We start from the raw sequence: 26,624 nt of genomic DNA on the forward strand, positions 1-26,624 counted from the left end.
GCATGTGCAATTACTTAGTGTTTACAACCAGAGTGTATAGAATCCTACATGGGAAAAGGAACAGTCTCAGGCAAAGTGGTTGGAGAAATCAGTCCAGTTAAGGTGCACAATTCAAACCAGGGCAAATTACACAGGTAAAGTTCTTTCTCTTTCCCTGCTCCTAGTCAGGTAGCCATTAAGCTCTGGTATGAAATGGCAGGCTGTGTGCTGTGGCCGGAGTCATCCCTGAAGGGCTCACGGCTGTGTTTGATGAAGGCTTGCCCACTCAGATGGCAAGTTCATGGTTTGTATTCAGCTTAAGTAGACAAAAGGCTTCATGTCACGCCACGTAGGTTCTTTCTTCCTGGCAAGGTGAATGGTAGCGTAGCCCGAAACTCCAGACTCAGGCATATGGTACTTTCTATGGAGGACCAGAGGACTGTTAGAAAACCATCCAGGCAGATTCTTTCTTTTTCCACAATCTGCTGGAAAATGATAACATGTTGTCTAATGTTTTAACAACAATACAGCATCCACAGATCTGGGGTGAAAAACCTGTCCCACTGGAAAGATAATAACTGAGTCTGGATATGGTAGAATTTTGGTGCACAGGGTTCTGAGGGTGATTTGAATTTATTATTGTGATTGAGACTTAACTGACCTGCCATGTTTTCCAGAAGGTAATACCAGTGTGCCTTTCATTAGCAAGAGGAGGGGAGTCTTAAGGCCTATTGGCTGTCATTAGTATGTAAAACCTTTCATGCCTTCATTCTCTTGATATGTTATTGTCATAGCAACTCCTAGAAAATCCTTCAGTTCTATATAAGCAATAGGCTGTGTTTCCGGGTCCATGTCAATAGAAAAGAATAGCAAGTTGACCAATCCCAAAGTGAATACTGAAAATTCCTCATATTTCAGGGTGCCTATATTGAAGTATGCTCTCTTCATTTTACATGATTTGGGGACTCTTAAGATAGGTTTCTTCCCTGATTTTCCTTAGCCACTGAGACCAGAAGTAGTGGTCCTGATGCGTACTAAGAGAAAGCCATTCAGGGGCTGAAATTTACTCTGGTTACCTCACAGAATATCTTGCCTACAACATTTCTTTCCAAAGCTGAGTGTGGTCCAAGTTCACTAGGTCAGATATATCTTCCTGTGAAATCAAACTTCAAGACTTAATAACTAGATTTAAAAACTAAAAGTGGGTTGGCAATATCATATCTCTGTGCTAAGGAAGCTAGATAAAGGAGGGAGGGACAAGGAGGTTTGAATCTATAATCTCCAGAACAGCATGGCACTCCCACAGTTTAACATGTCCTTGGTTACTTTGATTTCTTCTAAGAAAATAATCAAAAGCACCAACTAGCAATCTAAGTTTTAGCTAGACAGTTTACATTTTAGAATTGTTACCTTTACACTCACAAAGGCTGAGTCTATGGAATAGCCCCTTCTGGTAATTTCCAAGGGCAACACGCCCACGTTCTCACAGACCTCATAGTTAGTCTGTGACCATTCAATGTGAGACCACTTCAGTTCCAAACTGTGCAGGAAAGAAAAGAAAAGGAAAAATCATAAGAAATGCACTAAAATGTCCATAGGGGTCCTCTGCTGAGTGGGAGACGGAACCACAGGTTACACAGACTGGTGACAGAGGTAGCTCATCAGCCTACACCCATGCTAAAAATCCTCTCACTTGTGTGCTTACATTTTAGTTCACAGAGAACTTTTACTAACATTATCGCATTTAAAACTCTCTTAAAACAACACCATGAGATAAAGAAATTATTAGAATTCTATTTTACAAATGCAAAAACTAAGGTTAAAAGAATGTCGGAGTTCCCACAGTTATTAACAACAACAAGAAAAAGGACACAAAATTGAGTGTTCTGAGGGGAAAGGAACCAGCAGTTGTGAAGTTCAAGGACACATTCATTTTTGGAAAGGACACTGAGATGAAACCTTCTGATTTGTCTTCTGGCTTCTTTATTAGCACACCAAGAACTGTTCCCAATACAAATCTTTTCTGAACGTGGGTTCAGTTAAATAACAAGCTATCATTGAGGATGTTCCTAAGCATTAAAATGCCCAGGCATTTTATAACCATTATCTGTTCCTTCTTCTGTGAGTATGAAAGGGCTGTGCTAATATGTAGCTCAGATGCAGCTATACAACTGAGTAAGTGTATCAGAAGGTTGTCTTTTTCCCCACAACGCATTTAGTGAATCCAAGATTTGATGGAAACTGTCTTCTTTAATCTTCATATGGAAACTTATTTTTAGAAAAGAAAACCAAGTCTCAGAAAGAATAGACAACTACCTATGACAAAGTTAATAGATAGCAGAGGTGAAATTCTCAGCATAAACCTGAAGCCAAATATTCTATTGCTCCTCCGTCATCCTTTTCCCATTGCAATTCATGACTCTTGTGTTTGAGCTCAAGCAGAAAAAACACAATTTTATCTTTATCCTGAAATACTTCTTTTTTTGAGGTTAGAAAACTTAAACTGTTTTCCCCAGACGTTTTTCTTTAAACGTGGTACTTTTTTCACCCCCTGCAACCTTCAGCATTATACAAGACACACGCAATCTTCACGGCAATCACTTCAAACATTCCCATTGCTTTTGTTTCATTCATTTCCCTTTTTACAAAACCTACAGTGGTTGCTTTACTATATTTTCTAACTTCCCATTGTATTCAGGTTCTTTCATCTAGATTAAAATACTTTTTAATAATTATTTTTCTTGCAGAACTAGAAATTCTCGGTGCCACCATGTGGGACATGGAGTTCTCAAATCTCACAGAGCTCTCCAGGCATTCTTGGGGGCCATTCTTATTAGAGAGTAAGTTTATCACAAAAACATGAATCAGAAAGGAAAGTAATGGAAACATGTGAAATAGAAAAGTATAGATGAATTTCAGCTAAGTCTCAGTAAGGTTCAAATGAGTTTTAATGTCCAATCTCCTGAGAATTTATCCCTTGCTAACGCTAACCATGACAGGCAAAAATTTATCAGTGTCACTGTGTTGATCCAGAGGACCTCAAGGCCAAAAGCTAAATGCAGTTTGATTGCTGATCTAGATCAATAAAGGGACTATGAAGAGTGCTGTTCAGCTTCAAAGCATAAAGGGTCTTGGCATTTGGCAATGTGCCTGCATTTCCCTGACGCACCATTAGAATCTGCATAATGTTTAGAGGTTAAGGTTGTCCTTATACAATGTTCTATTTCATTTTCTTGAAACTACTCTGTACAAACAATAAAGATCTATTGAAAAGACATAAAAGTTAAGCCAGGCTATATATTTTCCAGAAAAATATTTAAATTGCAAAGCACTTGTATACCTATGGGATATGTGCAACACATGTTGTGAATGTGTTTTTGTTTCTTGCAGGACTGTGAGATCTTTCTATGCTGAGACTCTAGCTGCTTAAACTCTACACAAACACCTGGAAGAAAAGTAAGAAGTGTAGTCAATCACTTGGGAATTCTCCCTGCTTCAAGGCACACAGCTGTGTGCTTGACATCATATAGATAACCAGATGCAGGAACCCATGAGAGAAATTTGGAGAGCACTGGATGTATAGGTGTCCAGTAGACAAGGGTTGGTTCAAATCTGTGTATTTTAATGATCACTTCTTTACCCTATTAGTACTGAGTAAAGCTCATTCTGAGGTCAGATTAAGTTTCCAGACACACTTTCTGCAAAACCCATTGGTAATCACTTTAAGTCATTTAGTAGGGAGTGAGAACTCCTTCAACCCTTAGGTCAGAATTTCTCAACCTTAACACTATTGACATTTGGGACCAGATAATTCTTTGTTGTAGAAAACTGTCCTGTGCATTGTAAGATGTTCAGCAGAATCCCTGGCCTCCAGCCACCAAAGGCAGTGGTAGCACTCCTCTTCAGTCACTCAATCAAAACTTTTGTGTGTGTGTGTGTGTTTATGTGTGTGACAGAGAGAGAGAGAGTCAGAGAGAGGGACAGATAAGGATAGACAGACAGGAAGGGAGAGATATGAGAAGCATCAACAAAGGTTGTGGCTCCTTAGTTGTTCATTGATTGATTTCTCATATGTGCCTTGACCATGGGCCTTCAGCAGTCAGAGTAATCCCTTGCTCAAGCCAGTGACCTTGGGCTCAAGCTGGTTACCTTTTGCTCAAACCAGATGAGCCCACGCTCAAGCTGGCGACCTCGGGGTCTCAAACCTGGGTCCTCCCCATCTCAGTCTGACACTATATCCACTGTGCCACCACCTGGTCAGGCTCAGTCAAAACTCTTTCCAGACATTTCCAGATGTCCCTTGGAGGGAAGTCATCCCCAGTTGAAAAACATCTTGTTAAGTGATTTGAGGACATTCATCACAGTAGAAAATTGTATTTAATGTGAAAACTAAATTTGGGCTTGCAAAACTCTCTTGTGAATGGAAGATTTAGGATGAAGTAGTGGAAATTAAAGTGGATCAGAAGTCATAGGAAGTCTGGTCCCTCTGTCACTCACTGACTATACTTTCTAAACATACTATAATTTACTTGGATACTACATATGCTCCAAGTAAAAAGGGGTCTGGTTCACTGATGTATTTCCAAGTCCGTTGTAGAGTAAGTAGGATATAATAAGTGCTCACTATTTGCTAAACGAATCTTCTTTAGCCCATTGTTTCGTAAACTAAGTTGATCACCAAAAAATTTTTTTCTCCACAGTCCTATTAACATCACGTTTCACACAATTAGAAAAAATCATAGGCTAGGATAATTTTCATATGTTCTTTCTAGCCCTGACTTATTCTGGGCTCTTTGGCATTATTGCACTTCATCAGAGAGAACGATGGCATTGATAAAAGAGCATTCTACCATACATCATGATTTCTTAACACATATATATGCTATTTTCAGAAGCATGTGCATGGTTCTCAACATTTGGCGAGAAAGCTTAGATTATCACACAAGAGGAGGGTAATAATGACATTTAGCAGGTAGAGGCCTAGGGTACTACTAAATATCCTGCAATACACAGGATACCCACCCTACCCCACAGCCCATGACAAAGAATTACCTTGCCCAAAATGTCAGTAGTGTTGAGGTAGAGTCATAAATACATACTTTCTGATATTTTATTCTGTGGCTACTTGATTCATTCATATAAGGGAACAATAAACTTAAAGAAATATTTATGAGCCCAAGCTGGGTAGCACAGTTAGAGAGTTGTCCTAATACTCAAGGCTGTGTATTCAGTCCCTGGACAGGGCATATACATGAATCGACCAGTGGCCTGACCAGGCGGTGGCGCAGTGGATCAAGTGTCAGACTGGGATGCGGAGGACCCAGGTTCGAGACCCCAAAGTCGCCTGCTTGAGCGTGGGCTCATCTGGTTTGAGCAAAGCTCACCAGCTTGGACCCAAGGTCGCTGGCTTGAGCAAGGGGTCACTCAGTCTGCTGTAGCCCCACGGTCAAGGCACATAGGAGAGAGCAATCAATGAACAACTAAAGTGCCACAACGAAAAACTGATGATTGATGCTTCTCATCTCTCTCCGTTCCTGTTTGTCTATCCCTATCTATCTTTCTCTCTGACTCTCTGTCTCTGTAGAAAAAAAAAAAAAAAAGAATCAACCAGTGAATGCACGATTAAGTAGAACAACAAATTGATATTTCTCTCTCTCTCTCTCTCTCTTTCTCTCACCCATCCTTTCTCTTTCTCTCTAAAATTAATAAAAACTTTTTAGAAAAAAAATTTAAGTTTTAAGACACATTTATGATTAAAATTTCAGTTTGGGATTTGGAACATCAATCTAGGTTAACAAGACTGTGTAAAAAAAGACACTTAGCTGCTCTATGCCTCAGTTTCCTCACATCCCTAAGTGTAATAATCATGAGTCTGTACTTCAAAGGAATTAAATGAACTTTAATGAATACCCATTAAGTATTTTGATCTTCTCAGTGAAAGGTTTTATAGAAGCTAAAATTGTGATTAAATTATTCTTATAACTAGATCTTCATCTATAATCAAGTAGCACATGACTTTAGAAAATTGAGATGTTAAAAAATATTTTTCTGAGTAGTCAATCTAAGATTTATCAATTCAAAGAGGATGCTATTAAGCTCCATAATCTAATGCTATGAACACCTGTGTTTTCATTTTTGTCTTTCTCTCACGATTATGGGGAAACAGTGTTTAGCCAGGAGGCAGCACAGTGAGTACCCAAACAAGTGCTTTGGAGTCAGACACATCTTGCAACCACTTATTAGTGTGTGATTACGGTCAGTTACTCAGTCTCTCTGGGCCTCTGTTTTCATTATCTTCACAATGGGTAGAATTATATTCATATCAAAGGATGAGAATTAAAATTCATTAATATGTATAAAGCACCTGTACACAGTGGGTGCTTAATAAGTGCTATTTCCCTTTCCTTCCTCTGTGCTTCCCTAGATCGAATCTAGAAATAAATACTTGAACTTCTGCCTTGCAGATACCATGAAAGCTTTACCTAGCCAACTGTTTCAACCTCTTCCCCTACAAGGTGTTTCATAAAAGCTGCCAAACCATTGTAAAGTTCACCTATTAGACATCCCTTTTCTTTTTCATTTCTTTTGTTCCTTTTCTTTCCAGGCCAAGAATGAATTACAGAACAGCTAGAGGGAGGGCCGCTGGAGGGAGGAGAATCAGAGTGCTGGGGGTCATGCAGCCCTGCAGAGGCAACCTCTGGTTAGAAAGAGCTTCAGTGTGGGTCAGCCTTTCTTTGGAAGTTCACTCTTTGTCAGTGCGCACAAGAGAGAGGTCAACAGAGAAGATGTATTAAGAAACTGGTTAAAAGTAAACTGGTCAAAAGTTGGCTACATTCTATGGTGTGCAAAGGTGTTTTTGATGAATGATGTGGGTCCTATGTAGTTTAGTCTGAGAATTCTGAAGATCATCTTGAGATTTACGTGGAACTGGCGAGCAGACATGAGCTTGTGAGTGAGTCACACCAAGGCATGAGCCACTAAGATGAGTAAGACGAGCTCGCACTTTGAGGTCAGGGGATAAGGGTTCACTTTCTGCTATGCCACTCATCCACTCAAGTGAACTTCAGGCCAATTACTTAAATGCTTTGAGCCTGATTTTCTTATCAACCTCAGAGTCCTGTGCTTTGTAGATTATATTAGACAACGTATGTGAAAATACCTAGTGCAATACCTGAAATTTAGGCATTTAGCCAAGTCTAAATCTTTATACAATACTCCGTGGATTTCAGTGTTATAAAATAATTTCTATTCATGATAAAATGTCTCCTTAAATGTATTGCATGAAAAACTTGCTCCATGAGTTATTATGGGGGTTGGGAGATGAAGAGGGAGAAAGAAGTAGTTCTATAGTCAAATGAAGTTCAGATGTGCTACGTACTATATATTCCTCTGTCAGAGATCCCCAGTCCGTATAAGCACCTCTGTGATTCTGGGATGTGATGCAGTTAAACAGCACACAAGCTGGCTAGCTGGCTGGTAATAACTTGATTAGTTTAGCTGAACTCAGCCTTCCTAATACCGTTTTTAATGGGATATCAATTGGTTCTTCAGGACAGATACTCCATAGAAATGCTGCAAGAGTGAAAACTTACTAGCAATCAAGATTCTGGGGCCTTCCCTCGAACATAGGTCCTTCTCATTTTTTTTTTTTCTGAAGTTGGAAACGGGGAGGCAGTCAGACAGACTCCCGCATGCGCCTGACCGGGATCCACCCGGAATGCCCACCAGGGGGCGATGCTCTGCCCATCTTGGGGCATCGCTCTGCCGCAATCAGAGCCCTTCTAGCGCCTGAGGCAGAGGCCACAGATCCATCCTCAGCGCTGGGGCAAACTTTGCTCCAATGGAGCCTTGCCTGCGGGAGGGGAAGAGAGAGACAGAGAGGAAGGAGAGGGGGAGGGGTGGAGAAGCAGATGGGCACTTTTTCTGTGTGCCCTGCCAAGGTCCTTGTCATTTTTTAACAGAGCCCTCTTTCTGCTCCAGATGCACCCAGAAGTCCCTTTAGCTAATTTATTATAGAAGGTTTTCACTCTTTCAAGTATGTAAAATATTAATCTATTAATCCTGTCTATACCAAAGAAGGACACAAAGTTATACAGCTTTTAACTCATTGATTAATGAGCATGTTGATTGTTCACTTTGTGAATCATTCCAGCATCACTTTCTAATTAGAAATGGGCTTTAGCTGGCCATCCCTGCCTCCAGAATTTTTCTTCAGTTAGTCTTTGTGCCCACATGAATGAACAACAGGAGTAATCACTACCACAATTTAAACTTGTTGAGGACTTCAAATATACAAGATGCTTTCGTGTTTTAACTCATTTGTTTCTCTAAACAAATATTGGTATTGCCCCACTTGACAGATGAGATAACTAAGGCTTGACCAATCACCTGAGTCAAGGGCAGTTTCAAAGAGCAAACTCTGTTCTTTGGCTCTAAATTCAGTGGTTTATTGTCTGTTATCTATACCAATTTCAAGTGTGTTAGACATGGAATGATGTTCACATTAATACCTATAACTTACATTTAAAAACAACAACTAAAACTTAATGTCCTTGAAGAGGAAGTATTTCTCCTTTCTTGCTGCCTGGGTAGCCAATGACTGGAGAAAAGAAGAGAGATAAGTGTGTAGCTTCCTTCCTTTTAGGCAGTTAGCAGACTTTGATGAGGGTAGGCAAGAGTTCTTTCATACACTGAGGAAAACCAAGGATTCTAGAGCCATACTTCCTGGGGCCGAATCCCAGCTCCTTCACTAATTAGCTGCATAAGCTTGGAAAAAATCACTTCCATTTTCATGCTTTAGTTTCCTCACGTGAAAATTCTGTATTATAATGGTACCTAATGCATAGGAGGCTGTGATGATTAAAGAAGAGCAATGAAACAGAGCAGAAAACATATTGCAAATGGCTCTCATTTATATTGTATGTGTAACTAGGTTCTTGCTGGCTATCTTGGGAAGACAACTCACTACTAAGATAGTTTCTTACTGGAAAAATGTGCTTCTTGTTCTAAAAACAAATGAGGCTGGAGACAACTATCCCATTCAAAAATTATGGATATAAATGCTGAGTAAATTCTACTTCCCCTGCTCATTCTAAAGAAAACTTAATATATGTCAAAATCAAATTAAAATTATTTTGGGACTAACACTTGGTAGGTATCATTTTGTTACACTGGTTCTAATCATTTCAAGCTGAATTAGAAACATCTTTAGCATAGATATATGAAAATTAATATTCAACACAAGCAGGAGCCTATTTAAAATAGCCTCAATTAAGGTTATAATTTCTTCTGTGACTCTCATAAATCTGATGATTACTTAACAATATAAATCATCTTCAAAAGCAATGTTTTTTGTAATGATGAAGAATGAAAAGGGCATATAAGTGAAGCAACGTTAATCCAATATTATTGCTGGGGGAAAAAAATCTCTTATCAACTATGCTGTGTTCACACATGGAGGACCAGCAGTCAGCATTAGGTCAGTAGTGAGACTGATCAGAATTCTTGTGTTTTTTTAGTGGAACTATTAAAAATTAAGTGAAGTCACAATTTATTAATGATTCTGGAGCAGATTTTTTTTTTATTTCCTTGAGTTGGAAGATGTTTGTCTGAAATTGCAAGTAGTTAATATACATATATTTTCTATAAAGAAAATCCTGAGGAAACATTTCTCTTAGACAAGAGCAGTTTAATGGGTGGTGGTCATCTGTTTTAATTTGATAAGTTCATGATTATATTTAAATGTCAAGGGCAAGGCCTTCCTTGTTCATATCTATTTACCAGTTTCTAATACTGTGCACCTGTCATATAGCAGTCACTTAATAAAAGTCTGTGGCATTAACGCACCTGAGCCAGATACTGCACTTTATCAGGGCAATGGAGGTTGAATCCTGGGAAAGTGTTTTGTTACGAGGATGCATTTTTCTAACAATGACTACAGAGACCTCTGCTGACGCATATTGGAACTACTATCAGAAAAAGCAAGGAAGAGAGCAGAAGCGAAACTTTCAGTTTTTTCATTTGCACGGTCATAAAAATTCCATAAAGAGACTGTACTCACTTAATTTTGTGTAGTTTTCCTAGAATATGGTTAACACCAACTTTTTGAGATGGCTGGGGAAGGGTATAAGAAAGAAAAAAAAAGCACAAGAATGGACTATATATAATACACATTTCTATAGTCATCCGATAACTGGTAAATTATTCAAGGTTTTCCTTCAAGAAAAGTCTAGAATAGGGACCCAATGAATGAAATTACTATGATCTAGTAATCTATTCAATTTTGAAGACTTGTTACTCTTATTATTCTGAGGGTTGTACTCATTATACAGCTTTCAAAAGTATCACTTAATACCTACAAGTCTATTCCCCTTTTTACTTCTTACCTATGATAGGTTTATCTTCTAAAGACAGTCTCAAGTAATAATTTTTGTTTGTTTTTCAGTTTTAGTTTTGGTTTTTTGGAACAGAAGAACGTTTTGCTAACCCTTCTTAAAAGCCTCCTTCTTTTGGCACTGGGTGTTTTAGAAGGTGGGTGACTAACACAGTCCTAGAGTGACCTCTTGCTGCACGATTCCTACATGAGCCTGCAAGCTCCATCCAAACTGCGGTGAATTGTTGACAGAAACGTCTCTGTATGAGGAAGGGTATGCATTGACATGCAGAAACTGAATGACCTAGCACTATGCAGCTTAACTTTTTAACATTTTAATACTCTGTAAAGCTACTGGCTTATCAAGCAGTAATAAGAGAAAGAATCATCACTCTCCAAAATAGACTCCATGAGCTTGTGAAATGTTCTATCATTTATCCATTTAGATTCTGTTTGGAAAACATTTCATTTCACTCTCCTAATCAGATACATTCTGGACAGTATATGCAGGACTACTGAATAAGCAAAAGAATTTACATTTGAGGGATGGCAGAGTTCCCTGTGGGGTCCATGATTTGAAATTCCATGATATCTGAATTAAATTCCAAAGATGGGTTTATGATGTAAAGAATGGTCTTACTGTTTAAGTCCTCTTGGCTAAATTTCTCATGAATAAATTCACCTACAAAAAAAAAATTAATAAATGAATTTGGTGGATAATCAAACAAAACAGTAATTAAGAGCTAATGCAATGAACTTAAATTAGTCTTTAAAGTTTACTTTGAGCCCTGGCCAGATAGCTCAGTTGGTTAGTGTTGAACTGATACAAGGTTGCAGGTTCCATCCCAGGTCAGGGCACATACAAAACTCAGCCACCAATAAATGCATAAATAAGTGGATCAACAAATCCATGTTCCTCTCTCTTTCTCTCCCCCTTCCTCGCTCTATCAAATCAATCAATAAATAAAATTAAGGCCCTGGCCGGTTGGCTCAGCGGTAGAGCGTCGGCCTGGCGTGCGGGGGACCCGGGTTCGATTCCCGGCCAGGGCACACAGGAGAAGCGCCCATTTGCTTCTCCACCCCCACCCCCTCCTTCCTCTCTGTCTCTCTCTTTCCCTCCCGCAGCCAAGGCTCCATTGGAGCAAAGATGGCCCGGGCACTGGGGATGGCTCCTTGGCCTCTGCCCCAGGCGCTAGAGTGGCTCTGGTCGTGGCAGAGAGACGCCCCGGAGGGGCAGAGCATCACCCCCTGGTGGGCAGAGCGTCACCCCCTGGTGGGCGTGCCGGGTGGATCCCGGTCGGGCGCATGCGGGAGTCTGTCTGACTGTCTCTCCCCGTTTCCAGCTTCAGAAAGAGAAAAAAAATAAATAAATAAAAATAAATAAATAAAATTAAAAAATAAAGTTTACTTTATCTCAGAAATATTGTGCTTTAAAGAAAATATAAAAATAGAGGGAGAGTAGAAGATACAGTAATAAAATCTGTAATTTTATGCCATCCTCTTTAGTGGTATATTTTGATCACCATTTTCATAAAACAGAAGTAAGATATAATCCAGAGAAACCATTACACACAAAACCCCCAAAATTTTAAAAATAAACTGACATCATTTAGAATTTATAATCGGAAGAGTTAGTCGCAAGTACGAATTTGGCCCTGACACTGAATGTTCCTCTGAATATATTACAATCTGGCTGTTTCTTACAACAGCACATAAGGAAATATTATATCAGTATTTGGTTCTCCCACTCAAGATGAATTTAGGAAAGCTCAGCTTCAAACTCTCTTTTGCACCAATATTGATTTATAAACTGCATCTATCAGTAAGCCCTAGAGAGTGTTAACCAAATGGGGCTGCACTTAATTAAATTACTTTCTAGCCTTGCCAGCCACTGGGTATTTTAAAATGAGCAATTACAAGGATTAAGGAAGGCAATACCTGTTGTTGTGTTCTGCAGATGTCCATGTTGGGGGCCTCGTAAAATCTTAAAGATGATCTGATCATCATCGGTGTCAGGGTCAGATGCCTTCAACACACGGGAAGTGATGTAAATCCCATAGTGGCCATTTTTCAAGAGTCCCACTTGAGAAGGTGAATGCAAGTGTATGATGTGGGGAGCTGTTCTGTCCACTTGGTCCACCTAAATTGTCAATAATTACATACAAGTTGATACAAAGACTTCTCATGCCTAAGAGGTCTTAATGGTTAACAATGACAAACTTTTCTGAATTTCATTCAGATTCCTTGTCCTCTTCCTTTATTAATCTCTACTGAAGACTGTCTTGTTCTCAATATCTTCAGTGCCTTTAACAGAAGTGGACTTTCCATTGTGAATTTTGACCCAGCTTTATTTCTTTGTCTGACTCCTCCATTATAATTTGAGCTCTCCCATTCATTCCTTACACCTGGCACAGGGCCTGAATCAAAGCAGGAGCTCAAGGAATATTTGTTTAGTGAATATATTAAGATTGACCCAAGAATTGTATTGCAAACTTAATGTTAGCTTCACAGAAAGATTCCTCCATTTTCCCAATGGGATTTAGAGAAACTGAGTTATAAGAGTTTACAAATGCATTGAACACTTTTTTTTGTCATGGCTTTATTTAAGTGGCAAAAATGTTCAATAAAAATAGATATGCCTCTGTAAGAAAAAAAAAGGTAATTATTTATAGGGATTTGTGTATCTTTCACTGAGCACGAGAATATGTAACAAAACAGGTGAACTTAATTGTGAAGATGGTAGATGGGCAATTACTCATGAGTGAAAGAAGTGTACAGGTTCAAACACTGCAAAAGGCCTCATTCAGGTGTGGTATGGAACACAGTCCATCCTGTAAGTAACTGTAGTATGTTAAAGATGGAGCAGGTTTAGACAGATTAGCACAATTCACCACCGATACTAGAAAATAGGTATAAGAACACTACCTTCTTTCCCATACTCCTAATCATTCATTTCTTAACTTATTTACCCAAAATGTTAAAAAGTAAAGAATAAGTGTCAATAACCATATACACACAGATATATACACACACACATATACACACATAAGCACATATATATAGTATATGATGTATGTATAGCATATGATGATGTAGTGAGCTATTATTCAGCTGTTAAAAATAAAAAGAGGCCTGACCTGTGGTGGCGCAGTGGATAGGGTGTCGACCTGGAAATGCTGAGGTCATCGGTTCGAAACCCTGGGCTTGCCTGGTCAAGGCACATATGGGAGTTGATGCTTCCAGCTCCTCCCCCTTCTCTCTCTGTCTCCCCCCCTCTCTGTCTCTCCCTCTCCTCTCTAAAATGAATAAATAAAAAAAAATGCTTATTAAAAAAAATAAAAATAAAAAGAGATAGGATGAACTGATAATAATCTCCACAACTTAGTTTTAACTGCTTAAAAAAAGTTTTTTGTTTTTGCAGAATAGAAGACAACTATAATACCACTTTTGTTCAAATAAAGCACATATATATATGTTCGTATAGTTATATATAGGCACAATTGTGGTAGCATCTGCACAAACCTATACATTTGTCTGGAGTATAAAAATTCACCACTCCTCCTTTGTGTATTTCTATGTGGAATTTTGTAGCAATCAAATACTTTTTCCTCTCAAGTTGGCACAGTCATTGTTGATTAACAATAATAATTACAAGAAGCTGAAAATGACACAAATGAATGGAAGGCTATATACCAAGATCATAAATTGGAAGAATTACTATCATTAAAAAGTTCATACTACCTAAAACAATATACATATTCAATACAATCCCTATCAAGATCTCAATGACATTTTTTTTTCATGGAATTAGAACAAATAATTCTAAATTTTATATGGAGTTATAAAAGACTCCAATTAGCCTAAGAAATCTTGAGAAAGATCATGCTCCCTGATTTCAAACTACACTACAAAGCTACAGTAGTAAAAATAGTATGGTACTGGGACAGAAACAGACACACAAATCAGTGCACCAGAATTGAGGAAGCCCAGAAATAAACTCATGCTAATACTATCAAATAATCTACCCACAAAGAGGCAAGAATGTACAATGGAGAATAGACAGTCTCTTTAATAACTGGAGCTGAGGAAACTAGACAGCAACTTGCAGAATTAAAAGAAACTAGACCACTATCTTTCACCGTATAAAAACTAAACTCAAAAGGGATTTAAGACTTAAATGTAAGACTTGAATCCATCAAACTAGAAGAAAACATAGGCAATAGCCACTTTGACATCAGTCTTGGCAATTTTCCTTAAATTCATCTACTCAAGCAAGGGCAACAAATCTAAAAAATAAACAAATTGAACTACATCAAACTAAAACTTTTGAACAGCAAAAAAAAAAAAAAAAACAAAAAAACAAATACCACCACCAAAAAAAGGCAACCTACTGAATTGGGGAAGATATTCACAAATGATATATCTGAAAAACAATATGATTAAAAAATGGGGAGAGGACCTAGGTAAACATGTCTCAAAAAAAAGAAAGGCATACAGCCAGCCAATAAGACACATGAAGAGATGCTCAACATCAGTAATCATCAGGGAAAGGCAAGTCAAAACCATAAGGAGCTAGTTATCCCCTCACACCTGTCAGATTAGTTATTATGAAAAAGACAACAAATAAGTGTTGGTGAGGATGTGGAGAAAAGGGAACCCTTGTACACTGTTGATGGGATTGTAAATTGGTGTGTCCACTATGGAAAACAGTATGGAGATTCCTCAAAACAATTAAAAATAGAACTACCATATGACCCAGCAATTCTACTTCTGTTTATTTATCCAAAGAAAACAGAACAATTAATTTAAAAAGATATATGCACCCTCATGTTCAATGCAGTATTATTTACAATAACCAGGATATGGAAGCAGCCTAGTTGATCATTAATAGATGAATAAATAAAAAAGATGTGGTATATATGAAATGTAACTCGCCCATAAAAAAATAAAATCTTGCTATTTGCAACAACACTGATGGACATAGAAGGAATTATGATAAATAATTTAGACAAAGACAAATACCATATGATCTCACTCACGTGTAGAATCTAAAAAACAAGATAAATGAATAAACAAAACTAACTAGAAATAGACTCACAGATGCAGAGAACAAACTGGTGGTTGCCAGAGAGGAGGGCAGTGGGGGATGGGCAAAAATGGTGAAGGGGATCAAGAGGTACAAACTTGCAGTTATAAAATAAGTAAGTTGGCCCTGGCCAGTTGGCTCAGCGGTAGAGCGTCGGCCTGGTGTGCAGAAGTCCTGGGTTCGATTCCCGGCCAGGGCACACAGGAGAAGTGCCCATCTGCTTCTCCACCCCTCCCCTCTCCTTCCTCTCTGTCTCTCTCTTCCCCTCCCACAGCCGAGGCTCCATTGGAGCAAAGATGGCCTGGGCGCTGGGGATGGCTCCTTGGCCTCTGCCCCAGGCGCTAGAGTGGCTCTGGTCACGGCAGAGCGACGCCCTGGAGGGGCAGAGCATCGCCCCCTGGTGGGCAAAGCGTAGCCCCTGGTGGGCGTGCCAGGTGGATCCGGGTCGGGCGTGTGCGGGAGTCTGTCTGACTGTCTCTTCCCGTTTCCAGCTTCGGAAAAATACAAAAAAAATAAAAAATAAAAAATAAAAAAATAAAATAAGTAAGTTACAGGGATGTAATGCATAGCATAGGGAATATAGTTAATAATACTGTAATAACTTTGTACAGTGACAAATGGTTTCTAGACTTATCATGGTGATTTATGTGGTACACATGAAACTAATATAATATTGTATGTCAACTATACTTTTTAAGTTTTGGAAAAAAAATCATAAACATATTGGATAATGTTTGGAGGAACAGGCATTTTATATTTTGCTAACAGGAGAGCAAATTGGTGGAAATTTTCTAAACAGAAGTTTAGCATATATGTATACTGACCTGTAAAATACTTTGATTCAAAACTTTCACTTTTTAAAGTATATCCTCCAGAAATAATTAAATGCGTACACAAAACTGTTATGTATGGATGTTCACTAAAATATAATTTATAGCAGCAATTAACAAAAAAAAATTCCAGAAAACATAAAAGCCAAACAGGGGATTTATAAACCATCTCTACCTGAAACTGAGTGCAATGCAGCCTTTAAAAGGTGTGTTTACAAGGAAGAATTACTGACATGCAAAAAACTTCCACAACATAATGAAGAGTGGACATGGGCAATGTGCACCAATAGTACAGATAATAGTGTGCTATGTTTTACTGCACAGAATGAAAGAGTGGAAGGATGTCACCAACCACAGTTATCTTTGAGTGGTATGATAGTGAGTGATATTTTTTCTTGACTTTTTCTGTAGTTTATGAATTCTTTACAATAAGTAATCATTTTATAAGTTGAAAAGCAACAAACATTTTTAAAAGCTACAGTCCTCTTCTGAAAGGTATAGATGGCACACTCAGAGCTGTGCAGCTGGGCGGCTGGTGGGGAGTCATCGTGTTCAGGGTCTTTTGAGTGGAGAAGGTATTGTAGCTATGGGGGCCAGTGGGACACTTGATCAATGTCAGGAGAGAAAAAATAAAAATACTTCATGCCAAGAAAAAAAATTTTAACTGATAGTTGAGTGTAGATGCATTTTTAAAATATAAATGTTATGTTTTCCTGGAAAACAAAGGCATTACAAGAGAAATGGACACCTGCTGTGACGTTGGTTATTTTTTTAAAAATGTTAATATCTAAACTCTGGTTATAGGGTCCCCTGTAGTATCTTTGATCCTACTTGTCCTAGAATGTATCCTAGTCTTATTAAAATTCTAGATTCTTCAAAAGCAGGTCTTCTGCTTCAGTATACCAGAAGCATTTTAAAATATTGGAGCAGAAGACATTGTTTTGTTTTGTTTTTTGAAGTCTATATTCACACTAGGTCATAAAGCAAGATATGATCAATACATATAAAGACATTTAAAAATATAAAACAAGGCATATAATTACTGTTTTAAGGAGTCATGTATTAGAAGGTTCTTCACCAAGATAGAGAATGTCCTTGGCCTGGAATATTCAGAGGATTTTCTGAAGGAAATAATAATCCCTGAAAAGTGGCTAGGATTTAGGGAGGATGAGGAAAAGATAAGGAGCACATGGGGGAGGGATGTATCAGTTATCTATCGCTGTGTAAGAAATGACTTCAAAACGTAGTGACTTAACGCCACAATGATTCATTTACAAAGAAGGAGGAGGCCTGGCCTGTGGTGGTGCAGTGGCTAAAGCATCAACCTGGAATGTTGAGGTCATTGGTTCAAAACCCTGGGCTTGCTTGGTCAAGGCACAAGTAGGAGTTGATGCTTCCTGCTCTTCCCCCACTCCCCTCTCTCTCTTCTCTCTAAAATGAATAAATAGTCTTTAAAAACAAAAACAAAAACCTTGGCCTAGCCTATCTTCCATGTACTAAGAACACTTACATTAACCTGTAACTGGATTAAAAGAAGAAGGTTATATCTTCTTATGTATTGAATTTACTGAAAATCTCAGACATGCCCAAACCACAGAAAGCTGTGTTGCTGGTCCTGTCTGTCTCACCTCCAGCTCTGTCCCTTTTTAAGGAAGGTAACAGAAATCCTTGCAGCAAGATTACAGTATCTTGGTCAGACAAACATGATTTCCTACAAATTCAATGTCAGATTAGAACCTGCTCGCGTTAGTAAAATACCTTTAAATTTTGCGCTTAAATCCAATAGCTTTGCCCTCGGTTTCTGATATTGAAACTGTGAGTAGTACACCCATACTTAAGACACTTAATTGGACCAGTTCATCACTCAGTATGGATGACATTGTATTGTCTTGCCAGAAAAAGTTCTTGAAAACAAGAGACTGAGTAGGTCACTTGTCCTGCACTGCTAGGGGCAGATGGTTAGTCACTCCCTAAACTGCTTGACCTCTCTGCTCAGAGAGACCAAGGAATTTGGAGGACTTATGAGAGAAAATTTAAGGCTTTGTTTGTGAGGTTTTTACACATAATAATTTTGGGGGGGAGCGAGGAGGGCAATGAAAGCCTTATACTTTGATGAAAAATAATCTTTATAACATATATCCAACATTTTCCTATCAGTAAATTCTGAAACTTCCAAGAGATCAGTATCTCACAATAATCATGATGAGATACTTTGTGAAAGCCCATTGGTGTTGGGAGAGACCTCATCTAAGTTCTAGTACTTTCTTCAAACTCTATCCTCTTTTTCTTCTGTGCTCTGGAGTGCAGGAAGAAACATCTATGCATGCATACAGAATTGATAACTGCTACAAATTTGCTGCCAATAGACCCAGAAAATGATTTCTAGTTGGAGAGTTCAGGATATTTCTCTACCTAGAGTGAGGCATTAGCAGTCAATAAAAAGATTTTAATAGACTGAAGAATGAGATGAAATAAAAATATAACAATAAAAACAGAGTAAGAAATAAAACACTATAATTTTACTATGCACAAAGTATTTTTTATTTTTTTATTGATTTTAATTTATTGTGTGTACATAGTTTCAAGTGTCCCACCAAATATATCTCCCTGCCAACCACCGTGTTCCCCTCGACATCCTCCTTGCCCCTTTCCCCCAACGCCTTCCCCCCTTCCCTCCAGGATTTGCTGTTCTGCTCTCTATAACGCTGTTATGTATATATATGATAATTTTACTAATCTCTTTCCCTTCTCTGATCCCGTCCTCTCAACCCTTTCCCTCTGAAGGCTGTCCCTCTGGTCCCTTTGATCCCACCTCTACCTCTATTCTGTCCCTCAGTTCACATTGTTCATCAGATTCCTCAAACAATGAGGTCATATAGTATTTTTCTTTCTCTGCCTGGCTTATTTCACTTAATAGTTACCAGGTCCATCCACGTTGTCGCAAAAGGTAAGATTCCTTCTTCAGGGCCATGTAGTATTCCATTGTGTATAGGTACCACTGCTTTTTAATCCACTCATCCACTGGCGGACACTTGGGCTGTTTCCAGATCTTGGCTATTGTAAACAATGCTGCCATAAACATGGGGGTGCATATCTTCTTTTGAATCAATGATTTGGTATTCCTAGGATATATTCCTAAAACTGGGATAGCTGGGTCAAAAGGCAGTTTGATTTTTAAGTTTTTGAGGAATCTCCATATTGTTTTCCACAGTGGCTGCACCAGTCTGCATTCCCACCAGCAGTGCAGGAGGGTTCCCTTTTCTCTACATCCTCTCCAGCACTTATTCTGTGTTGTTTTGTTAATGAGCACCATTCTGACAAGTATGAAGTGGTATTTCATTGTGGTTTTAATTTGCATTTCCTAATGATTAGTGATGTTGAACATTTTTTCATATGCCGATTGGCCATCTGTCTGTCCTCTTTAGAGAAGTGTCTATTCATTTCTTTTGCCCATTTTTTGATGGCATTGTTTACCTTCCTGGTGTTGAGTTTTACAAGTTCTTTATAAATTTTGGTTATTAACCCTTTATCAGACGTATTGTCAATTATATTCTCCCATTGTGTGGTTTGTCTTTTTATTTTGTTCATACTGTCTTTTAGCTGTGCAAAAGCTTTTTAGTTTGATATAGTCCCATTTATTCATCCTGCCCTTTATTTCACTTGCCCATGGAGATAAATCAGCAAATACATTGCTACAAGAGATGTCAGATAGCTTACTGCCTATGTTTTCTTCCAAGATGATTACGGTTTCACGACTTACAGTTAAGTAAGTCTTTTATCCATTTTGAGTTTATTTTTGTGAAAGGTGTAAGTTAGTGATCTCATTTCATTTTTTGCAAGTACCTGTCCAATTTTCCCAACACCATTTGTTAAAGAGACTTCTTTACTCCATTGTATGCTCTTACCCCCTTTGTCAAATATCAATTGTCCATAAAGATGTGGGTCTTTTTCTCGGTTCCCTATTCTGTTCCATTGATCTATATGCCTGTTCTTATGCCAGTACCAAGCTGTTTTGAGTTCAATGGCCACAAAGTATTTCTTATATACTGTATCAATGATATCAATACCTCTCTCTTCTTCCAGTACATCATAATTTCATTGCATTTTCTGGACCTCCTGAGTGCCAAAGACTCCTCCAGCACCCATTCTGTGTTATCACAACTCTCCACTACTCAGATCCATCTTAGAAAGAGACGGTGATAGTTTGTTTTATATGCCAACATAGCTGAGCTATGATGCCCAGTTATTTAGTCAAACACTAGTCTAGATGTTGCTGTAAAGGTATTTTTTTTTTTTTTTGGTATGATTACATTTACAGCAGTAGACCTTGAATAAGGCAAATTACCCTCTAAGAATGTGCGTGGGCCTCATCCAATCAGCTCAAGGCCTTAACAGAAAAGACTGAAGTCCCTTAAAGAAGGAGAAATTCTACCTCCAGGACTGCCTTTGGACTCAAGACTGCACCATCAGCTCTTGCTGGAATTTCCATCTTGCTGGCCTGCCCTCCAAATTTTGGACCTCCAACTGTATGAGCCAACTCCTGAAACTACTGAATCTCTCTCTCTCTCTCTCTCTCTCTCTCTCTCTTTCTCTTTCTCTCTCTCTCTCTCTCTCTCTCTCTCTATATATATATATATATATATATATGCGTCCTATTGGTTCTTTGTCTCTGGAGAACCCTGACTAGTACAGAGATGAAAGAGCAAGAGGAAATTATCATTATTTTGCATGATCAGGAGGTATCCTGAAGTAAGAGACACATATATCTTTTTTGCTGTTGATGGAAGAGTGTAGAACAGGGTGAACTACATCCAAAAAGAGCAGATTCAAGCCTTTGAGAGCCAGACATACTTGATGTGTTTTGACTAAAAAAGGAAAAACACATTATGCCCTCCTAGAATCGTCATCATAGTCAACACAAATGTGGCAGTACAGTATCATAGAAAGTATACCAAATTTGGGATCAGAAAGATTTGTGGGTTTTATGTATATTTCAACAAATTATTTAACTTCTAAACTTCTGACCATCTAGAAAATGGAAATAAAACACACCTCAGAGGATTTTTATGAGAATGGAGATATGTAAAGTGGGCCTCACCTACACTAATCATTCAAAACAATTGCAGCTGCTGCAAATATCATTCTCATCCTCATTACACATGTGCTACTGATGCTTCTTTTTAAGTTTTCCTGTGTTTAGGTGAAAACCATTAAGATGGACAAGTAAGCATCATCATAGTAGCACAAACAGTATAACGGTAGTTCTAAGATATTGAAAATTTAATGCATCTCAGGCAATATGCTGGTGCTTTGAATATCTAATCTTATCTAATTCTCAACACAATGCTATAAGATATATTTTTTCAAAGAAAGAAAAGTAGACTCAAAAGACCTAAAGAATGCTCTCAGGGTCACACAGCTAATAAGTGACAAAGCAGAAGTTCCAACTTAGGTGTGTTTTTTGTGCCTTTCTGTATTACCTACCACTGACTCTTAAGGTCAGTCATTATCTGCACATAGGGACCACATCCATTTTGTTCATATTAATATGCTTGGTGCCAGGCATGCTATAAACACACAATACATATTTGAATAGAAGAAGGAAGAAAAGGAGGAAATATTTTTCCTTAAAGTTGTTTTCTGCACACCTGTGGCAAAAAAACAAAACAAAACTTATTTTTCATACTTGCCTGGATGGCGAAGGAAACAGGTTCTTGCCACACTCTCCCATCCACAACAAAGCCTTGGTTTGTCATATCTGTGGCCACAAAACTAAAGCGGTCAATCCAGGAGTCCCCTCCTGAGTGCCTGTAGACCACAATTCTGCTGTCTACATCCTGCTGAGTGAAATTGTGTTGAAGCAGCACTGTCCCCTGCAGGTAGAGCTGGCCATGTTGTGGGAGCTGAGCCAAAAGAAAGGTGAGGTTTTCCACTGGAGTGTCAGGGTCAGTCAGCTGAAGGAGGTCAGGGGACAGCAGGCCTGCGGCCCCTTCGGCCAGTCTCAACCCCTTGTTCCTAGTCAACACTGGTAGGGCTCTGTCCACAGTCTCCAGCATGATCTCAAACACCCCATGCTTGGTCTGCAGTCCATTGCTGACAATGAATCTGGCAAAGAGAGGCAAGGCAGCCTTCAGCATGGATTTCTTGTGTCACCATCTACTGAAATGAAATGATAACAACACACACCTTTACTAAAGTATATGTCGTGTTGGGACTCGAATGAAAAATCAAGGGTTTTCAGAAGGACCCATTCTGTTAAATGAGTTACTAGGTAATGCACAAATTGCCCACTCCATACCCAAAAGTATTTTCTCACTAACATTGATTATAGACTTGTGGTGGAGCAGAAAACAGCTGCCAGGGATATTTCTCAGACTCAACAGGGCTCTGTGTAGTTCCTTGCCTCAAACAGGAACTTCACATTCAATTAGACCCATTGCATCAGTTTGAAGAGAATACTCATTTTATACATTTATACTTTTTGCAATTGTATTTTCTTTTCAGGAATTAAACAAGCTAAACATTTAAGATTGATCATTGGAGGACAATTCAATCAAATGTTAAGAAGGCTGAATTTGGCTGATTCACTGTATTTGTACATCTGTGGTATATTTCCTAAGGACAGGTCACGTTACTCAGCCACAGAATCAAGCCCAACTCAACTCTCCTTTCTGGGCCTCATTTTCACTCTTTTGCAAAGTAAAAGATGGACCAAATTCTTGCTAGGTGCCATCCAACTCCAAGATATCATGTAATGCTCTATTCCCTTACTTTTCCCTATACTTCTACATTTGCCCCTTACAAGGTATGTGGAAGTTAGCATAAACAAGAATTACTTCCCTGCTTAAAAAAAAAAAGAAAATTATAGCAGAAAGTTTCAGATATGTGATAGAGATCATAAGGCAGGTAGGAAACAGAGCTGGGTCTGGAGTTCAGGTCTATGGACCCCACACCTTCTGACCTTACAGAGTAATTAACAAATGCTGGTTAAGTAATCCATGAAGAAAGAAAGAGTGGTGGTATCTGAGCACCATGGCAAATTATAGAGAAAGATGGAACAGTATAAATTCAAGGTGAACAAAATCTCTCTCAAAATCTTGCATTTGTGACCATAGTGCACTTCTGATTATATTGGCCACTAAATCAATATATTGATTATATTGAACACCCACCACTGCCAATCTCAAAATGAAACTAACTTAATCTTTAGAAAACTTTAATGTGTAATTTTTATTTACAGAGAATTGATAATATTATGCAATTAAGCAAACAAAATGAGCTATTAAAACTCCAAAAAGTTAGGCCCTGGACAGTTGGCTCAGTGGTAGAGCGTTGGCCTGGCGTGCAGAAGTCCTGGGTTCGATTCCCAGCCAGGGCACACAGGAGAAGCGCCCATCTGCTTCTCCACCCCTCTCTCCTTCCTCTCTGTCTCTCTCTTCCCCTCCCGCAGCCAAGGCTCCACTGGAGCAAAGATGGCCCGGGTGCTGGGGATGGCTCCTTGGCCTCTGCCCCAGGCGCTAGAGTGGCTCTGGTCGCAACAGAGCGATGCCCCGGAGGGGCAGAGCATCACCCCCTGGTGGGCAGAGCGTTGCCCCCTGGTGGACGTGCCGGGTGGATTCCGGTCGGGCGCATGCGGGAGTCTGTCTGTCTCTCCCCGTTTCCAGCTTCAGGAAATAAATAAATAAACTCCAAAAAGTTAGAAAATCACTCCTCTCAAAATGAAATTGACAAAGACCCCAAAAATGTACCTCAAAATAATTTTGGATTTGTGTTATTATTTTTTTTCATGTATTATTGTTGTGAGTAATATTCATGGAGGACACACTCTTACTTTTCATGAATGTAAAAATTTCTAAAAAAAATATTAGCTGAATAGAACATTAAATTATATAAGACTTGCCTTGGAGGTTCTTATTAATTTATCTAGGTTAGCTTTGTTTTATTTATTTTTTAAACTTTTCTTGAATTTATTGGGGGTGACGTTGGTTAATAAAATTATATAGGTTTCAGGTATACAGTTCCATATTACATCATCTGTATATTGTATTGTGTGTTCACCACCCCAAGTCAGGTCTCCCTCCATCACCATTTTTCCTCTCTTTACCCTCTTCTACCTCCCCCCACCCTAAAGATTCTTTTTCTAACTAAAGAAGAAATGGGGTTTATATTTGCTTTACTAATCTGACAGATTTGACTAAGTTCTGTATTCTTTGCAAAATATGTCTTGCCCTTTAATGTTTGAGGGTTGTGACTTCGCTTGAACGTGAGGGAACTTGGAACCAGGTTGTCTGAGCACAGGAGTGGACCAGCTCGCCCGCAGCAAAGGACGGGGAAGAGCAGCTGGACTGAAAGTGAAGGGAGATGAGTTTGGCTGACCCTGATTCTGCTGTGAAGGCGAGGCTAAGATTTTTGAGCTTTCTAATTATCTAGTTGATAAGTGCCTTCAAGGAAAATATGATGCACAGATAAAGGAATCCATGTCCAAAAATTTTAAAATGCTAAAGAGAAATACAGCAAATTAAACAAATTGCAACATTTCACATCCTTACTTGTAAAGAGTAGAACCTGTTCCCCCACCCCCACAGCATTATTCTGCAGTTTAAATAAGAGTACTGAATTACCTTTATTTTTATTATTATTATTATTTTTTTATTTTTGCATTTTTCTGAAGCTGGAAACAGGGAGAGACAGTCAGACAGACTCCCGCATGCGCCCCGACCGGGATCCACCCGGCACGCCCACCAGGGGCGATGCTCTGCCCATCCTGGGCGTCGCCATGTTGCGACCAGAGCCACTCTAGCGCCTGGGGCAGAGGCCACAGAGCCATCCCCAGCGCCCGGGCCATCTTTGCTCCAATGGAGCCTTGGCTGCGGGAGGGGAAGAGAGAGACAGAGAGGAAAGCGCGGCGGAGGGGTGGAGAAGCAAATGGGCGCTTCTCCTGTGTGCCCTGGCCGGGAATCGAACCCGGGTCCTCCGCACGCTAGGCCGACGCTCTACCGCTGAGCCAACTGGCCAGGGCCTGAATTACCTTTAGAATTGCAGATTGAGCAAAATCACCTCGATTCCTTAGAACAAAACCATCAGTCTCCTTTTGTAAATCCGACCCTTCGATAAATATATTCTAAGCAAATAGGGTAATTTTACTACTGGTTATTTTTTTCAAGTAAATAGAAGCACACCCAGAAAAATATCTCTTCGACTTCTTATTTATTAGTCACCTTGACAGTTTCAGAGACAAAGTAATAGGCATTTTAGGTGTAAAAATCATGATCCATTTCTCAGGGAAATCATTCGAGGGAATGATGCCTTTATTCTATTGCTTTTCTGTTACTTTTTCATATGCCCTCCCTGGAGCCTAGCATCTGTCTAGAAGTAAAACAAGGAGGAGGCTAGGCACTCCCTCAAGCATTTCCAATTTCCACCTTACCACTTAACCTACCAGAACCTCCTTTCATGCCTCCTCTTTCACAGATACAGTGGTTCTCTATTCCCTACCAGATCCCTTTATCAAAATGTGCTCTTGAGGCCCGGCCTGTGGTGGTGCAGTGCATAGATCCTCGACCTGGAATGCTGAGATCATCAGTTCGAAACCCTGGGCTTGCCTGGTCAAGGCACATATGACAAAGAACTGATGAATAACTGAAGAGAAGCAACTATGAGTTAGATTAAATACTTCTTGCTCTCCCCACGCTCTCCTTTCTCTGTAAAAATCAATAAAGTCTTTAAAACAAAAATGTACTTTTGTGGAGAATTTGAAACCAGCCATTTATAGTTTAACACAAATTTAAGCCAAAGGGCATACATTTTAGTATTAGTATTAATTGTAGAATTAAAGACATTGTGACCCATTCAAACATGTCAAATATCCACAGAGAAGGAAGGGGAAAGCAGGTGGGAGATGGGTTCAGGAGCCAGGATAAGTGGGAGCTCCAGTCACTGCCAGGGGCTCCAACAGAGGCAGCCATTTTGAGTGTCAATTCTGACTTTTCTCTCTGGACACTGAATTCTGACAATGCCTGACCAGGTCCCCAAAGCTCAGTCTCAGGATGGCTGCATTTATCTGTGAGGGTGTGACACTATGCGAGGGCACCTATGGTCCAGGCTGTCTGACTCTGGCTCCTCTCTGCCTAATGATGGGGATCTGCTCACGTGGAAATCGGCAGCCTGACATCAGACAGATGGGAACGAGGACACACAGAGCAGGGACCACAGAAGAGAAAGAAATATGTTTACTGAGGCCGGTGTTCCCGCCTGGGACACAGAGGCAGCTGTCTGCATTGACCTAAAAGCTAATAAGCCAGTGGTGAAAAGGATGTAATTTCTAAACATGACTGGATCAAACACATCCTTCACTTTC

At 39.3% G+C, this 26,624-nt stretch overlaps 1 protein-coding gene across 2 annotated transcripts in view; it reads right to left on the reverse strand.

Moving 5' to 3' along the window:
* The window catches only part of FREM1 (FRAS1 related extracellular matrix 1), a 176,472-nt gene that overhangs the window by 25,819 nt on the left and 124,029 nt on the right, over nt 1-26,624 (reverse strand). The window contains exons 25-28 of one of the 2 annotated variants that reach the window (XM_066368198.1): nt 21,958-22,372; nt 12,290-12,491; nt 10,889-11,033; nt 1,390-1,519 (exon numbers count right to left, since the gene is read on the reverse strand). In XM_066368198.1, the coding sequence (XP_066224295.1) occupies nt 1,390-1,519; nt 10,889-11,033; nt 12,290-12,491; nt 21,958-22,372 (892 nt within the window). Of the gene's footprint in view, nt 1-1,389; nt 1,520-10,888; nt 11,034-12,289; nt 12,492-21,957; nt 22,424-26,624 lie in introns of those variants that run through there. The other variant, XM_066368196.1, reaches the window with a different exon arrangement.

The sequence above is a fragment of the Saccopteryx leptura genome, chromosome 2 (assembly GCF_036850995.1).
Source record: "Saccopteryx leptura isolate mSacLep1 chromosome 2, mSacLep1_pri_phased_curated, whole genome shotgun sequence".
NCBI lineage: Eukaryota > Metazoa > Chordata > Mammalia > Chiroptera > Emballonuridae > Saccopteryx > Saccopteryx leptura.